The sequence below is a fragment of the Sitophilus oryzae genome, unplaced genomic scaffold (assembly GCF_002938485.1).
Source record: "Sitophilus oryzae breed Bouriz unplaced genomic scaffold, Soryzae_2.0 scaffold_41_pilon_pilon, whole genome shotgun sequence".
NCBI classification, from domain to species: domain Eukaryota; kingdom Metazoa; phylum Arthropoda; class Insecta; order Coleoptera; family Curculionidae; genus Sitophilus; species Sitophilus oryzae.
The window spans coordinates 1,219,000-1,241,977 of record NW_022146996.1 but is presented as its reverse complement, the minus strand read 5'-3'; the positions used below and the strand labels follow the sequence as shown (position 1 = coordinate 1,241,977).

Sequence of the window (22,978 nt, the reverse complement as noted above, 5' to 3'; positions counted from 1 at the left end):
AATAATTCAAAAATACAATATCCTATATTTTTTTTAATTACTTTTTTATGTATCTATGTACACTTTCTGTATACTTGAAAAAGACTACTTTATTTTTTTTAAAGAATATTATGAAAAGAATATTTTTTTTGCAGATATGGGTAGATCAATGATAGCTCTTTTCATTATTTCATTTTTCTCCGTATTTGCTGCTTTTTGTACCGGAGTTACGGGATGTTGGAGAAGATCTCCAGGAAACATAACAGCGACAGCAATTTTAATGTTACTAGCATGTAAGTATACTTTCGATACCTTTCATTCAACAACAGTAGATACCTAAACTAACAAAATGTCATGGAGAAGTGACAAAAAGACAGACGGCTGAGAAAAATTGTGAATTTTCGTCTTTTTCAATTCAGATTTCTCTCCATCTTGTAAAATGTAGAATGAGTGGAAGGGGTTAATCACCGCGATCTTAAAGATCTATTGTGTCTCCCTTTCTTGACTTATGCCACATTATAAATGAGGATCTTCCTATTGTAGGGGGAACAGGGTATTTCCCATCCTTCTCTGGTGTTCTACCTCCTACGAAGGTATAGCGGTTATTCTTTTTAACAAGTCCTATGTAAGTCCGCTAAGACCTACTCTCAGCGGATCGTCTAGCCCGTCTGGTTAACCCGGTTAGACGAAACGGTATCTTGAGTCGCTTGTTGGGCTAGAGGTAGGCTCCCGACCCTTCTCTCCATAACTTACCATTATGTAAGCTCTTTCATATCCTTTTTTGTTAATTTTAACAGTCATGTATTCAGATATGGAGAATGAAGATGTAAATGAGGATCATCATTGTAACTATTTTAACGCCAGCTATTAAAGAAAATGGTCCTAAAAAGATAATCAGGGCAACACAAAACTAACCCAAAAGACTACAGATCTGATAAAACAGCGTAGAGTTATGACAAACAAACACTCAGATGGTTACAAGAAACTTAACAAACAGATATCAAAAGAGATAAAGAAAGACATCAGAACCAATGTAAAATAATCCTCACAAAATAACGCCTCATTGAGAGAAGTCAAGGATTAAAAGTGTTCAAAAAAGAGGCAAGCATAGGGAAAGTACAAATTCATAATTAGCAAAACACAGTAGGACAGATAACATCAAATAGACCATATATTCTACGTGTTACGGAAAATTTCTACCAGCAGTTATATGACAATCCAAACCTTAGAAACTCGTATACTACCATACCAACTGTGATGAATTAGGGCCCAGAAGATATCCCAGACATTGCTTTAGATGAAATATCGGCGTCACTAAACTTTATGAAAAACAATAGGTCTCCCGGTGACTACAGTATAGCTATTGAAGCCATCAAAGAAGGAGGATAAAAGGTTCTAGAGGCCTTGCAAATATTATTCAACAAATGTCGAAAAAAGGGTCGAAAAAAGAACGCTATCAGAATGGGATAATGCCAATAGAATTCTATTACATAATAATCCGGAACAAAACGAACTTCACCAACTATCGGCCTATTAGTTTACTGAGCCACACGTACAAATTATTCACAAAAATCCTCACAAATCGTCTCTCCCTAAAACTAGAACAATACCAACCAAAATAACAGGTTGGATTTAGATCGAACTTCGGTATAAAGGACCATCTGTTGGTAGTGAAGATCCTAATAGAAAAATGTGTTTGAGTATAATAAACCCATAATTTTAATATTTATCGACTACAAAAAGACATTCGACTTTATCGATCAACACAAATTATTCAAGGCCCTAGCCGAATATGGTATATACGACCATGCAACAGCATCTGTATCGCTATATGAAAACACAAACAAATTCCGTATTAAAAGAGGAGTACGACAAGGCGATACCATTTCCCCCAAATTGTTCATCGCACTATTAGAATATACCTATGTTCAAAAGACTAAACTGGTAGGAAATGGGTATTAATATTAACGGGAAAATGCTTAATAACTTACATTTTCCGAAGACTTCGTGTATTTTCTCTGATTACAGACAAAATACACGAAGCACAAAATATGCTAGAAACACTTAAATGGGCGTCAGATGAAATTGGACTGCCCATAAATTATTCAAAAAAGATATGTGTTAAAGTTAAAATCAGATCTACCAATGTGCCTAAACAGGGAGATGTTTCATCAGCGCGTTATGCCAGTACTTACATATGGCGCAGAGACACTTACACTGACGAAAAAGTCCATAGAAAAAGTCCGTGTAGCCCAACAAGGTAGGGAAAGAGCAATGCTTGGTATATCTCTAAGAGACAAGATACCCAATTCAGTTATAAAACAGCGTACACGAATAGCAGATTCTATTTATCTGCTTAAAAAACAGAAACGGAACTGAGCTGTACATATTGTCAGAACAGCGGACAATAGGTGGACCAGGCTAATACTAGAATGGCGGCCAAGACAGGATGCTCTCAGAAGCAGAGGCAGACCTCCGATAAGATGGTCAGATGGCTTAAAGAGATTTAGAGGAAACTGGATCCAAGTGGCACAGGACCGGCGAGAAGAGTGGAAAGATTTGAGGGGGCCTGCAGTGGACACTTCAGGCTGGTTGATGATATATTCAAAATTTATAAGTTTTCAAAAGCATCCTAGCAGTGATTTCCATATTATCAAAAGCATTGCTTGAATATAAATTATGGTTGTGCTATAATTTAGAAACAAATATTTTTTTTTTGCTATTTATTCATCATATTATTAATTTCTTTGCTTTTCGAACACCTGTATATTTTTTAATAAGAGAAATGTCAATGCTGCATTGATTGTGTAGTGTTAGTTTATGTTATTAAACTGAAATTAGTTCATAAGGCAATTTAAGTACAATAAATAATTGCGGGATTGCTTATAATAACGGCAATGGTATAGGCACAATATCACTCAATCACAATTAACGGTAGCACCAGTAGCCTTGTCTAGTACTAGTAGTACACTTTTATTAAAAACTGGAACAATTTTCTTGATTTTTGATGTCAATGTTAACAGAAAAGTAAAGTCACGTGCACAGACACACATAAACAATCAATTTAATGCTTTAATTGCAACAGTCAAATAACTATGCAAATCGTAATTTGTTAACGGTAAATCCTTTGTTTTATTTGCAAAGTAATTCATTAAGGTGCAACCGAAATAAATTAAAATGATTTCTTTTAATTTGGTATCGATTTAAACTTAGGTCATTACCGCTGCAATATTGGAATTAAACACTGTCATTGATTATTTTGATTATTTTTCTTAGTTTTATATTTTAATTCAAATTCTTCTGATCTCTGATTATGCAATAGAAATATTCTTGATCATGAATGATTTAAGTTTTAGTTGTAAATTAATGTATTTTTTTTTATTTGTTTTTTATTCCTAACCAAACCAAGATATCTACAATGTAGATATATATCATATATTAGTTTGGCACCGAAAAACCAAACCACGTCTCTTGTCTCTATGTAGCGGAGCCCAAGATACTAAATGAGCATTTACTCGAGCATCGTGGATCGTGGGCACCCATTATGGTATTGTGAAAATTAGATGCTAAAAAGAAAAAGAGGTTATATTACGGTGTATGCTCTTTTACTGGTGGGGGGAGCGTGTAGAGGGTGGGTCAAATTGAACACTTTTAAAGGGAAACATCATTTTCTATAAAAGATAGACGAAAACTAATATCGGTGTCTGGAGCTCAATTTTTATCATAAGCATAGTGGTAAAAACCGCACATCGATATCTGTTACCGTTTCGGAGTTACGATTTTTTTTTTCAGAAATATGCATTTATAACAACTATAATCGCTGTAACTCTTTTGCTACGAAAAATTTTATGTTTTTATGAAAACATTTTCAAAGCACCTTTTGCGTATAATTTAATGGTTTAAGTATATTTTTTAAAATTACTAATTTAATTATAAACTAACTAATTTAAGAATTATCAGAGAAAAAGTAATTTTTTATTTAGGTCACCCTGTATATTTTTTATTAACTCTAAAGAACTTAAAATTACCTGTCCAAAAATATAGCACACTTGATATTTTGTTATAGTCCCCTTCGACTTTTTAAAAGTTTTTAAAAGCCACTTTTAACTAATAGACTTTGGACCCCTTACGGATGATCGGCCCCTAATGGAACTCGAAAATCTATTTTCCAGCAATACGAGGCACCGCCCCATAACGCTGGAGTTATCAGCAATTTTTTGCAACCAATTTCGAAAATCATTGAATAACTAGCAAGATCCCAGGCGTCGAGGCCGTTCGTTGGACTTGCACCAATGGATTTTTATCTTTGCGGAAGAAGGTTCTTATTTTTAAATTGCCCGTATAATCTAGGCAAGAATTAGAAGTACTTTTAGAAGTTCTGCATCTCTCATTGCAAATATTATTTTCGTTTCAACTGCTGCTAGAATTTTTTTGTATTACAGCTGCCGTCGTTCAAACCCTACTTATTCGAAATGGGCGAATTTTTAAAAACTCTATATCTCGAAGAGGAATCGAGCAAAATATCAAGTATGTTATATTTTTGGAAAGGTAATTTTAAGTTCTTTTCAATGGATTAAAAATATAGAGGGTGTCCCCTATAAAAATCAAATTTTCTATTGATAACTCTCAAATTACTAAATTAAAAAAAAATATACTTATACCTTTAAATTCTACGTAAAAAAGTGCTTTGGAAATGTTTTCATAAAAATACAAAATTTCTCATTGCAAAATAGTTACAGCGGTTTTATAAAAATGCACATTTTTGAGAAACCTCCAAAACGGAAACATAATATATCGATATAGGGTTTTTACCATCATGTTTTTGATAAAAATTGAGCTCCAGACACCGAATTAGTTTTCGTCTATCTCCGACAGAAAAGAGTGTATTCCTTTAAAAGTGTCCAATTTGGCTCAGCCTGTACTACAGATTTTGAAAAATAAAAATAAATAAAAAAGAAATACTTCAGCATTGCAGATATTAGTAGTACATCCGTCCGTTCTTATAATGGTGGGATATTAATTTACCGGTGGCCATACGAAGGGATAGAAGTAGGAGATATTAGCCGATTGGGCTCCTCCACATGCGCAGTTCGCTTGACCTTGACATATGTGGCTTTCAAACCTCCTTGAGTGATTCCAGAAAGAACCTTGTTGTGAGACCTTAAACGACCTTTAAGGTTGACTTTCAGATGTATTTGAAATGCGTTTGTGTACCCTTCACAAAACTAATAGCAGACTTTTTAGAAATTCATAGTTTTCAGCACCACACTTACTGATTATTTTAACTACTTTGGCTTACAACGACAAGCATGTTTTAGCGGTGACTCGTGCCTTTCATTCCACGCCCTCAGAAGCTATGGAAACCCTACACGACTTACCTCCTCTTCAAATTCTTTTGAAAAGAGAGACGAGATGAGCTATATAGGTTTCTAAATATGGTACGAGAATACCAAGAAACAATCAAGTTCATACAAAACCAACTAGTAGACGAACTATAGTCGGATGAGATTCTGGGAATGGTCCAACACTTGACACGCACCTACAACGTCCTGTTTCCGAATAGGGACGAATGGGATAAGCCGAGAAACGGTTTGTTACATGCGGAAATGTGTTGGTACACGGACGGATCTAAGATCGAAACAGGATCTGGCGCAGGAATTTACTGCAGCAGTCCAAAGATTCAGATCTACCACAGTCTTGGAAAATACAGTACAATTTTCTAAGCTAAGCTAGATGCTATTGAAACATGTGTGCAACTGCAGGTAGAACACCAATACACCGGGAATACAATCAACATATATTCGGATAGTCAAGTCGCGTTGAAAGCACTTGAGGCAACGAAAAGCACGTCTATGACGATTATCCATTATAGGAAACTACTCAATATATTTGGATATAGGAACAAAGTGTCGCTAATATGGATACCGTAAAAATTAAAAAAAAAATTATACTAGACTGTGAGTTTGAGTCTCCTGCCCCTCAGTAGAGGATTTTAACTATTTAATATTTTTTGTTTGCTTCTGTTTTGTCCTTTACTCGCAATATACAAAATTTGCTTACATTAATTTCTAGACGTAGGTATTATCGAAATTAAAATACCACAGAATTATTAAAGTATCATATTATTTGTTAATTAAAAGTAAGTCTCTTATTAAGTAGGTAATTTTCTGTCACTTAAGTGCTCCAAGTATACCAACCAGCTGATAACTATCTATATAAAACAGCTGGTTTAAATGTGAAATTACGGTTTAAACATGCAGAATCTGCACCAGCTTTATGCACGTAATTGCTCTGGTAAATATAACATATTGCTAATTTGCTATTCCCCATTATCAGACCTACATTGACAAACTGGAATTATGTCCATAATATAAAAAACAATAACAAAAATAACTCAGAAAATGGCTCTATATTTTGTTTTCTGTTATTTTGTTATTTTGGTTAGTCAGTAGATATAGAATTAGTCAAAGTAACTAAAGAGAAATTTATAAAATAAAAGAGTATATATTTCTTTGTAAACACCACTAGCACTGCGTAGAATTTTGGTAGAATCCAAACGGAAACAAGCTTGTCAGTGACAGTCAAGGTTTTTACTCGTTAAATTAGTACAGTGGTTTTTTACTCGTTCTGACGAATGTTATCATTGTTAAAACTAATAGAATTTCGGACTTCCATTGTCTTTATTTATTTTGCTTACACAACGTTTCGGTCAGAAGCATCACTGACCGTTATCAAGTGTGAACTAAACTCAATCCTAAAACTACTGAGCTTATATACTAGATCCGAGCTTATATACGAGACCCTTGAAATGGTTGGGTGATAAGTCAAGCATGAGGTTCTCCATTAAGAATACCTGCATAGAGCGCTTTATGAGTGGTTACCATATTGTTGAAATTTCCATACAGTCCATCTGCTGGATCTGTGTCTATGAAAGGAATGCGGACAAAAAACATTTAAATAAACAGCAATATATTTTATACGTTGACTTGACGAGTACGTCACCGCAAATCGCTCCGCCCACTCATTTTATTGGCTACTTGCAAATTTGTCTAATTTTTATTGATGGGACGCGTCGTCTAATTTTTTACGAAAAACATCGAGAGAATATCGTTTCCCCTCTCACAGATACTCCGTAGCTACAGAACGAACAGACGTACTGTACTTGGATTGCTAAAGATTTTATTATCGTTATAAATCTTGTGTAAGCAAAATAAATAGACATTAGAAGTCCGAAATAATTTTAGTTTTAATACTGAATCATTGTCTATCGCATTCAAATGTTACCATTCTTTCGCATTCACGTGGAAGTCTTTCTCATGTGTAGACCCGCATTTGCAGTGGATATACGTTATTGGTAAAAATGCTGGAAGTGTAAAGAGTGCGAACGGTGGAAATGTTAGCGAAAGAAAAGGATTAGTTCAAATTTATTTAGTATTAGCAAGTATTAGTTAGCAATGGTGCGAATGGCTGCAATGAGAATGAATGCGGACCTAATTCTGATTAGGCATTTTGCAAAGAAATGGAAAATAGATCTCAGGCTCATTATAAAATTTCCATTTTTTGGTTTAAAATGTCAGCTTTTTATTATGTACCTAGTATTTTTGCAAAATGCCGAATTAAGCGCGATTCTCAGTATAATGTACCGCCACCGTCACGTCGCGTCGAGCCGACGGCCACAAGAATAAATATTCTTACGAAGTCAACAATGAACATATTCTCACCTTATTCACACCACCCGTAACCGTCGCCGCGCGAATGAAGTAAATGGCAACCATTTACTTCATGGTTGAGACGGCGCGGCGCGGCTCGGTAGTTCGACGTGACGGTGATGGTACGTGATAGTGAGAATCGCGCCTTTATTCGATACGCCTACGGCCTACGACATACATATAGACGTTATTTAATAATCAAAAATTGTATCCAAAAATGTTTATTTTTTATATCATTATTATTATACTTATTTTTTGTTAATTCTTAATTAAAGTGAAAATTTATTTACACTTCGTTCGGATAGAGTACCTACGCTGTCCGGCACTGGCCGGTGCCGGCTGTGCCGCTGTCCGACGCTTTAAAATTTTAGGGCATGGTTTTTTGGAGGGACTAGAGGAAGCAGCAGAAGCCAACATCAGCGACATCGGGAACTTTGCAAAGAGCTGGAAGTGCTTTAACGCAAAGAAAGAATGAGACAATACAGGGGTATCGCAATGGGCCCAAGGCCTCCGAGTGAGGGATCAAACATGACCTCAAACCCCAGCAACGTAACCTAACCTAACCTACCCCTTTTAATGCAATATAATTTTAGCTTGCGTCATTTTTTAATTAATAAGTAAACTACCCTAATAATATTTTTACATTATTTCAGGTTTGCTAAGCGCAGGTGCAATGGGACTCTGGCATGGCGTAGAATATTATGAGAAAGAAAAACAAGTTGGTGAAGAATTTTATCAGCAGTGGAGTACTGTAAGTAATCCAATAATATAATTAAATCAATTTTCCCTCTAAATTTTTCATGCAAATTATTTATAGCTCCTCTACCTATGGAAGGAAGTTATAAAAATGCACAAACACTGTTTTCATTTTATATGTTAAAGATATATTTAATACTGAAATACAGTGTTTTATAATACACTAAAGTTTATTCATATTTGCCTATAAAATAAAATAAATATATAAATCATAATAATATTACCGTGTCCAAAAACATTTCGATTATATAAAAAAGGAGAAATCTGAAACAAATCTGAAATAATGAAAAAACAACAACCAAATGAAAACTCAATCAGAATTTTTCCCGAACCTAAATCCCAAGAAAATCAAAAATTTTAGAATGTATATTATAAGTATTTTATATTGTTTATTTTGCTTTTTATATTGTACAACTATACAAAGATTTGATATTTTATTTTTGCTGTTTGTTTCATATTTTTCTCATTTTTAGTTTTTTGACTCCCAATTTACACTTATTCTTTCACATGCCTTTTACCTACATATATATTGTATGAATTCAATTTAATTAATTTCGGAAATTAATATAAATTAGGTGAGATCAGTAATTTGATATTATTTTACTTTTAGTAAATATTTTACCAATTAAAGGAGTAGTTTTCTATTTCTCCTATACTCTAGATTCACACTTGGTAAAAATTTAATACCTCTATATCTCTTAAATGAGATACGAAAAATTATTTGTTTGAAGTTTCTCAAAGATTTTTAATTTAAAATCTACTATACTAAAACTACTACTTTAAAAAAAATATACTAAATTTAAAAAATAATGGTAAAGAAAAATTACTTATTATTTTAGATAGATGTATATGTTATCAAGTAAATTAAAGTTTAATTATGGAAAACACTGCTTTTTAAAATAGAATTAACTAAATGCTCTTATATTTTAATAATACATTTCTTCCCTCTTTTAGCTTCTACAGGATAACGCAACAATTTACTACGACTGGGGTTTTGCCCTCGGTTGGCTAGGAGTTTTTTCATGTCTGGGTGGGTCATTATTATTCTTTTTTGGATCTTGCTGTTTACAAGCCGAAAAAGACAGAGAACAATTGGATAATGTCCAATATATTGTGCCAGGTCAGGAAATAACAAAAATATCATTTTTAACAGCTAATAATCTAATCGCCATTGTAACTAACACACAATTCCAAGAAATACCGAATCAATTTAGGACCAATTCAAATCTACGGCATTTTTGGGATATTCTGTCCCTTTTTATAATCCATAAGTCCCAAACTTTCATAAGTTCCAATCTAATGATTGTGGGTTGGACTCCCGCAACCGGCATTCGAGAGCTGAGTGCTGCAATTTATTTTCTTTTGAATTTTGTGTTCAGTAGTAAAAACACGAGTATCCGGTAATTTTCATTAGATCCAAAAAATAAAAAATGTCTTATGTTGGATTAACAGATATACAGAGGGAAAGAATTATTGTTCTCGTTGAAGAAGGAATGCCCCAAAGAGACGTAGCAGAGATAGTAGGCGTTACCCAGGGTGGTGCATCGAAAACATATGCAAGGTAAAATAAATCCCAATGTTTCTCATCCAGAGCTACAAAGACAACTTCTGACAGCTACAGGTGTAAACCTTTCAGTTGAAACATAAGCAAAAGGCTTCGTGCTCGAGGGTTTTACAGCAGGAGAGAGTTACGGATCCCACAGTTATCTCGGCAAAATAAAATTGACCGGCTAAATTGATGCCTTCAACATCAAAACTGGACAACTGAGAATTGTCAAAATGTTCTTTTTTCGGATAGGACCAGAATTGGCCTAGGATCAGATGACCATCGAATTCGGATTCCCAGAGCTCCAGGAAGACGAGCGAGACTCTAGGCTGCTAAATCTGTACCAAGATATAAAGAAGGAACTGTAATGTCCTGGGGAGGTATTATGCTGGGATCAAAAACTCCATTGTTACCACTTCAACAAATTTTAACGGGTCGGAGGTATGTTAATTTAGTGGTAGAACCAATCGTTTGTCTTTGGAGAGCTGCAATTGGAAATAATTTTAACTTCATGTATGATTGTGCACCTCCCCATACCAGCAGAGTGTCTAGAGGATGTCTTGAAATAGAAGGTGTCATAGTTTTGGACTGACCTGCATGTTCACCAGATCTAAACCCTATCGAACACTTGTGGAACCAGCTCAAAAGAACTGCTAGAGCTCGTCGAAACAATCCTACAAATCTCGCACAGCTTATTCATGCAGCATTAGCAGAATGGGAAAACATACCCCAAAAGAGACAACGTTGATAATTTAATAAGAAGCATGCCGTCGCGTATAGAAGCTTGTATAAGGGCTAGAAGTGGCAACAAAGATTATTAAAATTATCAATTTTCTTTTTGTTTTTGCTTTTTGGCTATAAAAATTTAAAAATTAATTTCATTCCAAAAACCAAAAAAATACCATTGTGTTTATTTTGGTTTGTGCATCAAACAATCACAATATATTTATTTTTGAACGGCATAGCTACGAAAATCAAAGACGAGTTAAACTCCGTTATACGAGGTTCCTATTCCATTCATCCCACCATCATTTAATACCATAAAATTTTAGGCAGCATGAAGCATATAAACTTGGTCGTACCACCTCGGAATGGAATTTTCCAAAATTTTGATGTTTCATCGTGTTTTGCTCTGTTTGGTTCGATTTCAAGCTGAAGGTCATTAAAATACAAAGCATTTTGAGAAGATTTTTTTTAATTAATTATTCGGTATTTCTTGGCTAATATGTAGCAATCTTTTTCAGGTACTGCGTGATCAAACACGTATATTCTACGATTGGGGATACATGTTAGCCTGGGCGGGAGTTGGATGGTCATTGGTAGCCGCCATCTTGTTTTCTGGATCGGCTGTATGCTTAAGAGGAGAGAGGGAACGCGAAGAGGCTGTTAACATGCAATATCTAATGCCTGGTAACTTTCTTTGGGGCTCTCTAACAAGTTTATAGCAAATATTATCGTTTAAAAGAGTCACAGTTTAATGTCAATATGTTTGAAAGATTTCATGAACTAATAAAAATAAAAATGTCTCTGAAATAAAATTAATGTTTGCTATTCTCTGAAAACGTGGTTTTGGATTACACACCAGTGATCTTTCTTCTCTCGCCTAGGCTACTTTTTGCAATTTAAATGTATATATTACACTATTTAAAAAATGTAGCTATATTAGTAGTTTACCCTTATTTCTATCTTAGCTCCCAGCATGCACTATGCCTATACACGTTGACCCACTGTATTCAAAAAGTACCATTTCCTATACAGAGTGAGTGCAAATATTTTCAGGGTTGGTAGATCTCGATAAAAGAGACTTATTTTTTCTTTACCGTTTTTCAAATATGGTCAAAATAACCGAGTTATATTACTTCAAAGAGTAAAAAAAAATGGCTTAAATTTTGAGAAACTTTTTTCTTTCTTTCTTATAAAATTAATTCACTATCTATGCTGCCATATTATCAAGATATTAAGTTGTTTTAACTAAAAATTTAAAAAATCCAAAATCTTTTCAAAAAATATCAAATTAAAAAAAAATATTTTGTTGTTTCTGGGGTCGAAATAATCCACCTCCCCGGATTGAAGAACATTTCAAAAAAAATATATATTCTTCATAAAAGTTTTTGCTTGTTCAAAAATTGTTAATTTCGTTTATACTTTTTTTGATATCCCTAACGTTCTAGAGAAACATTCGTATAAAAATATGGTTGAATATTTTAACAAAATTAAAAAACTTAACAAAAATTTTAAAAAATCGAAATGCCTCTCTCTCTGAAGTTAGGCGGCATATTCGAATTAAAAAGCCACAAATTACATTTGACTCATCCTGTATATCACCTTAAAAAATATTTTATAATCTGCATTGCCCGCGTATTTGTATGGAGCTTTTTCGAAACGATGGGTCACCCTGTATATTACATTATTACAGTATAATATCATTAATTTACTAAAATAGTAATAATACAAATTTGATAATAAACTTAAAATGCTTAGACAAATCTACATGTTTAATAAACAGATGCATAATTTTGCAATCTAAAAATTTTTGCTATATTTTCATGTAACTTTTTTAGTATAACCTGTGGTAAAACTCAATACGATAAAGCAATAAAAGTTGGAATTTTTTAAAATATATCAATAATTTTTTAAATATCAAATTTATTAAAAGAAAACGTATAACCGAAAAAAACGGCGTCTAGTTGGCTTGGAAACAATGATCAATCACATTCACTTATATTAGATATAAGATGACAGCGATCTTAATTTGAAAGCCATCGCTAACGCCATTTTTTTTTCAGTTACGTTGAATTAATTATTTAAAAAAGTTTATACACTCAGATGCAAATTTTCTTTGCAAAATATTTTTAGCCCCATTTTCCTCAATTTTTTAGCAAACTATATACAGGTTGTTGATTTGTTTATTACTCGCGGCAAGAGCTTTATGGTTGAAATATGGCAACCTCGGCCCGCTCGTCGATAGACGACGCGCGACGCGACGGGACGAGTCAGCCGACAACCCTATAAGTGCATGCGTTCTCAAGAGGCAGTGTTGCCATTCTGTTCCCCTATAAGTAACTGTCCAGTTAACAATCTGTATAAATATATCAACTTTCATTCCCAAACTCTGATTTATAAGTTTTAGTATTGGCTTATTATAGAGGGTTAATCGAGGGGTTGTAAAAAACATCTCCTCGATTAACTCTGCATAATAATCCAAATACTAAAGTTTATAAAGAACTAAATTTACGAATTAACAGTTAATATATTTATATACAGTTTGCTGAAAAAAAATCATGAAAATAAAGCTAAAAATAAAAAAATATAACACTTTAAATCTGACGAAAAATTCTCCGTTGCATCTGAGTGTATAAAAATATATGCCTAAGTATTTTTAAATTTTGTTAAGTAGGTATATCGTTACCATACAGGATGTCAAATAACGAAACTCGAACAACGTGAAAAGTTACGTGAAAAGCAATATACACTCACCGTCACGAAAAACGGACACCTTAAAATGTTTATGTATTTTAAAGTTTAATATATTTTGTTCTAGTGGGCCGATTTTGATGATTTTTAAGCAGTTTGTAGATAAATTATTTGGCTCTTTAGTATCTCTTTTTAAATTAATAATAATAATAAATAATAATAAATAATGTTTATTGTGCAAATGTAAGAAAGTACAAACATATAACAAATTGAAGGCAATAATTAATCCACATTCCACAAAAAGGTTGGAGATTTGGTGTTACCCATTCTTCCACTCCACCTTATGAAAATTAATAAAAACATGTTTTCTAGACTTAACCTAAATATTACATTAAAAAAAATTAAACTAAAACTAAGATTCTAAACCTAAGGTATTAATTGAAATATGGTGACATCCCAATTTTAGATCGTACATTACTTTTAAACTGTGCCAAAGGCAAACTCAAGTCATCTATAAATTTATTCAATAAGATAGGAGCCATATAGGAAAAACAATTTTTATATTTTGATGTAGTGTGCTGAGGGACTGTAAAAGAATTAACTCTGATGTTGACACTATGAATTTGAGATCTGTTAATAATTAATTTTATTAAGTAAATGGGGATTTTATTTTTAAATATTTTATATAATAACATCACATACAAATATTCCAATCTTTCGCGCATTTCTGGTTCCTTTAAACGTTTTAGGTGAGGACTAATATGATCTCGATAAGATGAATTGCACACAAATCTCATACCGGCGTTCTGGATTCTTTGTATTTTTAGCTTATTATATTTGGGTAAGAATGCATAATATACTTGGCTGCAATAATCGATATGAGGATAAATCAGACTTTTGACTAGATGTAGTTTAGTAAATTCGTCAAGTTGTTTCTTGAGCTTAAACATGGGCATTTGATAGACTTTATTACACTGATTCGAAAAGCTCAAGTCATTATCCAAATCGACACCCAGGCTCCTTGCACTGTTAGTCCATTGAAGTATAACATTATCAATATTTAAATTTAAATTGGACGTAACATATGTGTTAGTTTTTTTATTGCCAGTACAAAGAGCCATAGTTTTGGCTGAATTTATTCTCAATCCATGCTCACTACACCAGTCTGAGAACATGCGAATGTCGTTGTTGAACATCTATAGTGTCCCGAGCCCCCTCAATGGAACAGTCTAGATACAATTGGACATCATCTGCATACATGTGTATATGACACCGCTCAACTGCTTTAGACAAGTCAAAAGTATAAATCAAGAACAATATAGGCCCCAAAATGCTGCCTTGCCGTACGCCATCGCCACTAGAAGTTTCTCCCAATTCAGAATACGCATTATTAATTTTAACTCTCTGAGTGCGTCCATAAATATAGTTTCTAAACCAAGCCCCAGCAACAGAGTCAAAACCAATGTATTTTAGTTTTGCCAAAGTATTTCAAAATTTACCAACCTCCCACCACTGGTATGACGTCATTAAAGCGGAGGGTCAAAAAAACGGCTCTTAGGCAGAGAAATACTATTTTTTTTGTAAAAATCCATTTTAATTTTATTTTCTATACTAAAATAATTTATTTGAAAATATTTTCAACTGTTTTTAATTATATGGCGGCCATTTTGTTACATAAATGTCAAAATTTTGACATTTTTTCTGAAATTTCGAGTTTGATATCAATTTATAGGTTTTTGGGGTCAAAAAATTTAGTGATGGTATTAAAATTTTATTTGGATGAATCTGTAAAAAATACCCAGCCTGATTTTGACAAATCTTGAATTTTGTCGATCCATTTTTTATGTATCTAGTACCTACTGAGTGTATGGATATATTACTAACAGTCCGTTTATGGCTTACCCATCTTATTAATGTTTAACTTTATTTGTTAGTGTTTCAATTTTAGACTCAGAATTTTTTTAGGTTTATTCTTATCACTATGATAAATTATTTCAAATGTATATAAAGTCTGTCTCAAAGTATATCGTCACCATTCGAGCAGTGGATTCAGATATTGTAATTAAAAACATTCAACAACTCTGGATTGATTTTGGAACTGGAAAACATCAAAAATTAATTAGCATCCATAGCTTATGTTCCCAGCTTTCACAGGAGACTTGCTACTAATATGATCTACCAATATTTCATTCTATAACAGGTTGCGATAATATGTCATCATTCTGTGGGGTGGGCAAGAAAGGAGCTTGGAAGGTTTGGATAGCAGATCCTAATGTTAATTCGGCTTTTGAACAACTGCTTATGGGAAGAGATCCAGATGAAGATATTTTGCGTACTATGGAAAGATTTGTGGTTCTATTATATGATGCTACATTACCCTTGAGTACTGTTAATGAGTGTAAACGTTTCCTTTTCATAAAAGATGGGGCAATTGAGAAATACCTCCAACGCAAAATGCTTTGATTCAACATATCAAGCGAGCCAGTCTACAAGCCGTTATATGGAACAACTGCTTGGAAAAATACTTTCAAGCTCCATTGCCTGATAATTGGGGATGGCAAAAAACTAACGACGGATTTCAGCCATTGTGATCTACCATTCCAGATGTTGTGAAAAGCTGTGAGGAACTAATCGCTTGTAGCTGCAAAGAACGGTGTTCACCATGTAAATGTGTAAAAAACGGTCTTCGGTGTACACAGCTGTGAGCATGTGAAGGACATAGTTCTGAAAACGATTAATAGAGTGTATTAACTTATTTTATTAAAATGTTATTTTTATTTAGAATGTTAACTTATTTTTAATTTTCAAGTCGTTTTTATTCATACGTTTGATGATATAAAATATTATGAACATAAATAGTTTATGAACATAAAAGTTTACACATAAAAAGTTTATATTTTAGTATAAAGTTTGGTGCATAGGGGGGTGTTGGGGAAGGGATGTATAAAAAAAAAATTTTGAGGGGTTGTTTGGGGTAGCATCTAGTTGTAGATGTATCGTATTAAAATTTTAATATCATTACTAAATTTGTCGACCCCAAAAACCTATAAATTGATATCAAACACGAAATTTCAGATAAAATGTCAAAATTTTGACATTTATATAACAAGATGGCCGCCATATAATTAAAAACAGTTGAAAATATTTTCAAATAAGCTGTTTTAGTATAAAAAATAAAATTAAAATGGGTTTTTGCAAAGAAAAAAAAAGTATTTATATGCCTAAAAAAGCCGTTTTTTGGCCCCCGATTTAATGACGTCATACCGGTGGTGGGGGCCTCCAAAATTTTGGGGTCTGGGGCGTTTTTGATGCTTGGTATATGTACTATCCATATCCAAAAATTCAAATTCGCCGCCAGCACTGAAATTTTTTTATGCTATCCGACCCCACTAGTATGAAAACTCATGTTATTATTGTTTATTGACGTTTTCTTTGTGTGTATGAAAAATCATGTTATTGTCTGTTGGGCAGTTACTCAAGCAGGTATGGTTTTAAGTTCTAAAGTATCGGCTATTGCTGCTTTAATTGATCATGGTAGATATCAACTTCTGAACTTAAAACAATCTCTGCTTGAGTAACTGCCCAACAGAAAATAACATGATTTTTCAAAGACATTACATAAATCATAAATACTATATTATAGGTCTACTAACTAGGACCAAAAGCAAAGGTATGATTTTAATATAAAAAATACTAAAAAGTGTCTTCTTCAAAAGCAAATATCTCCAAAAAAATAAAAACTTTTGAGAAGAACCAAAAAATTACTTTGAACTAAAAAAAAATAAGTATCCAGAAAAGATACACTTAGATGGTAAAATGATTTTTTAATTCCATGCTTTGTTAACGTACTCCATACAGACAACGTACTGTAAGATATACTAAAAAGTCAAATAATTTAGCTACAAATTGCTTAAAAAATCATCAAAATCGGTCCACTAGATCACAATATACATAGTGGTTTGAACTGTATTCCGGAAACTTCGGCAGCATATTCTGCAGATAAAAATAAGTAAAAAACTTCGTATAAATGTATGTTCTAAATTCCTTAGATACAGGGTGTAGAAGTTTCATGTTTATTTCGATTTTTTCCAAATAATGTCTCAAGTAACGTCAATACTTGGATGAAAGTTGGTATCTGGGAGTTTTTTGATATGAGAAATTTGATTATGATATTAATATGACTTCTACTTGTAGGGGGCGCCACCTACATATTTTTTAACTGGTTTGAAAAGTAATAACTTTTCGTCCGTACCTGTATAAAACTACTGAGTAAAAAATATACATTTACAACGTTTTTTATACGTCTTGGGAAAAATCGCTACGAGTATTGGATCTCGAGATATTTCGAATCTAAATCATCAATACCTGCCATCCAGGGCCGCGTTAAGAAAAGTTGGTACCCTAGGCACAGTTTTTTTGCCGCCCCTTCATTAATACAATTTCAAGTAAAAATGTTTTTTTTTTCAACCGCCACAAAAGTATTGATTTTTGTGACGTGATTGACAATATAAAAACGTCATTTTAACACCTAGGCATAAAAGTAAAGCACTTTTACGCATAAGCACAAAAGTACGAAAATATATTATTAAACTCACATCAAGTGTTAAATTCAACGAGCGTAACCATAGTTTCTCGATATATAATTATTTATGTATAACTTTCAAATATTTCTATATAATTTGTAACGTTTGAAATTGTTTAAAAATTATTTGTGGCTTTTGAAAAAAAATCGCCTGTAATGTTAACCGTACAGCCTTGCCACAAAAAGTGTAATTTTTACTCGTAATAAAACAATATACTATTGTACAGCTGGTTCCAAAAAAATGAATACGACTCTTGACATATTTTATTCGAATATTTGAGCAGTGTATATTTATGTATCAAGTATTTTGACTTGTTAAGGTTATTGTGACATTGTATAAAACAATTTTGCTTTTGACAAAGTGGCGAATATATTTTTCAGAACGTCAGCATGACATAAGCAGAGAAATGGGGGACTGGTATCATAGAATATACTGCCCGAAATAATAAAAATATGTTTCAAATCGTATTCAATTTTATTGGAACCAGCTGTACCTAATACCATCAACAAATGGATTGTATTTTGTTGTAAAAAGTTGATGCATTTTTCTTAAAAAATAACTGACATCAGGAGAAAAATCCATCTTAATATTGTAAAAGATCGGGTTAAGAGACAAAAAAATATTTAAAAGATCAAAGAGAAAAGTTGTTTAGAATAATATTTTATGTATATGTATTGTGATTCAAAAATATACAGGGCTCCAAAAAATATACAATTTTTTATGAAATTAGTTCGGAAAATATTAATTTTGAAATATTTCAAAAAGTTAGTTTCTCTTAAGATTACATAAAACCCATAAAACAAAGGAAAACTAACAAAAGGAATTCTTAATACAATACTTATATTACTCTAATAATCGCAAAAAAATAATGTGCTAATTGTAAGCAATTCAAAATTTATACAATATTATGGCAGTATCTTAAATTTTCGATATATTGTTTTCCGAGTTATTTTATTTGTAAAAATTGCCGGCCCTAGACAGCTGCATTTCTTGTCTAATGGATAAAGCGGCCCTGCTGCCCTTCATTGGCATAAATTAAATACTAAATAGTTATTAGACTGAAATCATAAATTTGAAATGTTTTTATGCCAAAAGTTCAACAGAAATTGTTTTATCATCATTTTTTCGAAGAAAAATTTCTGATTAATTTAAAGAAATAAAAATATATCATTTCAGTCAAATAACTATCTACTCGACATGTTTATTTTTTGTCAATAATGACATATATTATTGACTGTTTCTATTCTAAATATCATTGTTTGGGTTGGCGGTTGCTCGTAGTTCGTAGCGATTTTTACCAAGAGACATTTTTTACATAAAAAATCATGGAAATGTACATTTTTTCACTACCAGTAGATTTATACAGGTACGGACGAAAAGTTATTTTTTCAAACCAGTTAAAAAATATGTATGTAGGTGTGACCCCTACAAGTAGGAGTCATATTGATATCAAAATCCCAAATTTATCATATCAAAAAACTCCCAGACACCAATTTTCATCCAAATAATGACGTTACTTCAGAAATTATTTTGAAACAATCGAAATAACAATGAATATTCTACACTCTGTATCTCCAAAACTGAGCATTTTAGGACATACATTTATACGAACTTTTTTACTTATTTTTATCTGCAGAATAAGCTGCCGGGGTTTCTGGAATACAGTTCGGACCACCCTGTATAAAACTTTAAATACATGAAAGTTTTAAGGTGCCTGTTTTTCGTACCGGTGAGTGTAGTAGTCACATACATCATATTGTGTTTAATTCCCGTTATAAGTTGATTGATCTGATTTTATTCAAATTTTCTTCTTTAATAGTTTACCCGCAGAAGCAACAATACGCTTATGCTGGCTATCCCGTTCCACCTCAACCATACACTGGACCCTATTACACCACAGGATCAGCTTATGGGCCATACAATTACTGAGTCGAACGTCAAACGAATAAACGAAGAGTTATGACTAATCGCAGAACAGAGTCGACAATGTTTATTTTATAAAATATAATAATGTATATACTAAGTATTTAAATCAAGATTAAAGTGCATATTAAAAGTACAAAATCCAAGTTGTTAGAGACATAACGAGAAAGTAAACATTGTTGGCATTTCGAAATACTTTGAGACTGGAGTCGTTTGCATTTAAGTTAAAACCAAGCTTTGAGTATTTAAATTTTGAAAAAAATGTCTGTTATTTTATATACTTATTATTAAACATATAGTGTAAGCCTTATTTTATGACTACCTGATAAATTTAACATATTTTTAAGAATTATGTATAATGACTATGATAACAATTATGCAGTTTGAAGCATAAAATATTTTTAAAATATATATAATTATTTATTGGACTTTTTTATAAAATAATTTTAGCATATTTTTGTACATGTACATAATTTTAAGTTATATTTATAATTAAGGATGTATTTTACATACAAAATAAGTTACACGAAACAAAACCAAGAGGCGACATCTGAAATTAAATGTTCTGGGTCTATATGTCGATGTCATAAAATATGCGGAACGATGAATAGAAAATAAGATATTTTTTAATAGCAATATATCACTCTTTACTGTGATAAAATGTTAAATATGTGTTTAACGAGAAAAAAATTGTCATCAGTGATAAGGATTACGTTTGGTAATTGTCAATTTTTTACTAGCATTTTAGATTTTTATACAAAAAAATATATTTAACCAAATAAACATTATAGACAATATCTATTAGATTTTCTTATAAATATTTGATAAAAATTTACCTGTTTCATGTATCTACCGTATCTACAGGCAGGGGTGGATGGGCCATATGGGAAAACGGGAAAATTCCCGGTGGGCCGGTCCCGATCAGGGCAAAAAAAATGGATTAGAAAAAATTAAATGGTTAATCTTCTCACTAAAGCGACGGAAGATTCTTAGTGACTGCATAACTAACTATATTAATCGATTTGCATCAATATAATAGTCAGTTGCTTTTAAACATAAACACCAACTTGTAAAATAATTATTGTATAGGATGTCTTTCTCTGAGACACTTATAATTTTAATAAACAACGGTTGTTTGTCGTTTGTCCGGTTTGAAAAGTTTTATTATACAAGGTGAGTTTATAAGTGCAAATATTTTCAAGGCTAGTAGATCTCAATAATAGAAACATAATATTATGTTCTCTTTACCGTGTTTCAAATAAGTCCAAAATAAACGAGTTATTAAAGTTTGAAAATTAAAAAAAAATACTTTAAAAAAAATTAAGCCACTGAAATTTTTCTGCATTTGCATCTGTTTTAGTGCTGTAATATCAGAGATTAAGAAACTATACCCTCGTGGGAAAATTTGCGGTGAACAGGAAGTTCTAAAACGTTTTCTAAAATATACAAGGAAATTTAAAAGAAAATGCACGATTTACATTTTTTTTGTAAAAAAAACCTCATAGACGTGTTCCTGGGGTCAAAATATACCACCCCTAAAAATATTTGCACTTATTTAAAATTCACTCTGTATACTTTTATCCACTATTTTTTTTTATTAATAACTAATAAATATGACTGCCTGGCAGCAGAAAAAAGAGTGAACATCATTAGGTAAATTTAAATAGTCTCGATCTAAGTGTCTCGGTGCAATATTTTTCGAGCTTCCCTTTGTAAAAAAGGTAGGCGAATTTGACGCGAATCATAGATGCGAACTCTGTGGTTGACAGAGAAAACATGAAGATGGTTATCTCTATGCTTGGTTTTAGTTGGGGACGGACTAAAAACCAAATCTGAGAAGTAAAAGCTAAGTCTAAATTGTTGTTTTAAATGTTGCTCAAATGAATTTACTAAAAATGACTGAGACAGTAGAGAAGAGTTAAATAAGGTTTAAACTAGATTGGATAATAAAAAATTAATGTCTCGAAAATCCAAATACTCTTATTATGGACGGTAACATAGCATTACCTCAGAACACATTTGTATTCACTGACTAAGTATTGCCTAAGTTTTGTCGTTTGAGTCATGGGATTATCATACAAGATGCCAAATGTAGAAACGAGGAAAAGTTACGTGATAAAAACTAGACAATAATACCTAAAAAATGCAGTAGTTTTAATGGCGACCGCGGTTCATTCGGTAAAAGAAATTGTTTCTACAATGTATAACCAATATACTATACGTATAGTATATACCTATAGTAAGTATATACCTGAAAAGCTAAAAATAATGTATTTCACAAAGGATTGGACCAGCTGAACCGAATGAATCATGAAGACTTATAGTTTGTCAAAATCGTAGCCTATTCAGGATCAAATTACCGTTATCGATAATGGAAATAAAGCAGTAAAACCCTGTAAATCTGAGCCATTGTGTAGTAAAAATTCAGATATACTACCCTATATTGACCTTTATGAAAATAAGACAATTTCAATTTTTTTAAAAAACCGTAGGCAAAAAATTTTTTTTCGCCCGAGTGAAAATCACCGTTGTTTATAGATATGTTTCTTCATTATGGTCATTTTGTTTTTGTGGATTTGGGCCGGTTGCCTGTTATTCCCGGGCCGGTTTCCACTTCCCCATCCACCCCTGTCTACAGGTTAGCTTATTTTCCCTGTTTTATAGACTTAGTTCATTTCAGTATATTCAAAAAATTCCGACCGCAGCAATTTTTGCTATGTATTTTACGTAGTGATGGGTTGTTATTTAACTATCTGTTATTTCATAACAATTATTTAGAAATAACATATCGCAACCGTTACTCATTCTAAAAAATAACAGATATAAAATAACGACACGTAGAGATCGGCCGCTCGTGAAACGAAAAACGAAGTCGGCGCTCTGCACCGCCACGAAATTCTATGCCGCTCGAAGCAATTCCAAAAAATAACTAGTATGGATGGAAAACATGCTATTTCGTCAACCATCGATACAGGCGGCGAGACAACGGACAGCGGAGTGGGGAATGCGCTACGGCGAACGTAGCTGCTTCGGTCGATGCCGTCGACAGTCGTATTGAGCTTACAACA

The 22,978-nt window shown here is 32.6% G+C and overlaps 1 protein-coding gene across 2 annotated transcripts in view; it reads left to right on the top strand.

The window, feature by feature from the left end:
* The window catches only part of LOC115885813, a 96,127-nt gene extending 75,420 nt beyond the window's left edge, over nucleotides 1–20,707 (top strand). Inside the window, exons 4-7 of one of the 2 annotated variants that reach the window (XM_030904838.1) lie at nucleotides 135–272; nucleotides 8,342–8,439; nucleotides 11,235–11,400; nucleotides 19,807–20,707. In XM_030904838.1, coding sequence (XP_030760698.1) covers nucleotides 135–272; nucleotides 8,342–8,439; nucleotides 11,235–11,400; nucleotides 19,807–19,916 — 512 coding nt within the window. In that variant the 3' untranslated portion in view covers nucleotides 19,917–20,707. Of the gene's footprint in view, nucleotides 1–134; nucleotides 273–8,341; nucleotides 8,440–9,398; nucleotides 9,565–11,234; nucleotides 11,401–19,806 lie in introns of both variants that reach the window. The other variant, XM_030904837.1, reaches the window with a different exon arrangement.
* Nucleotides 20,708–22,978: the final 2,271 nt, after the last annotated feature.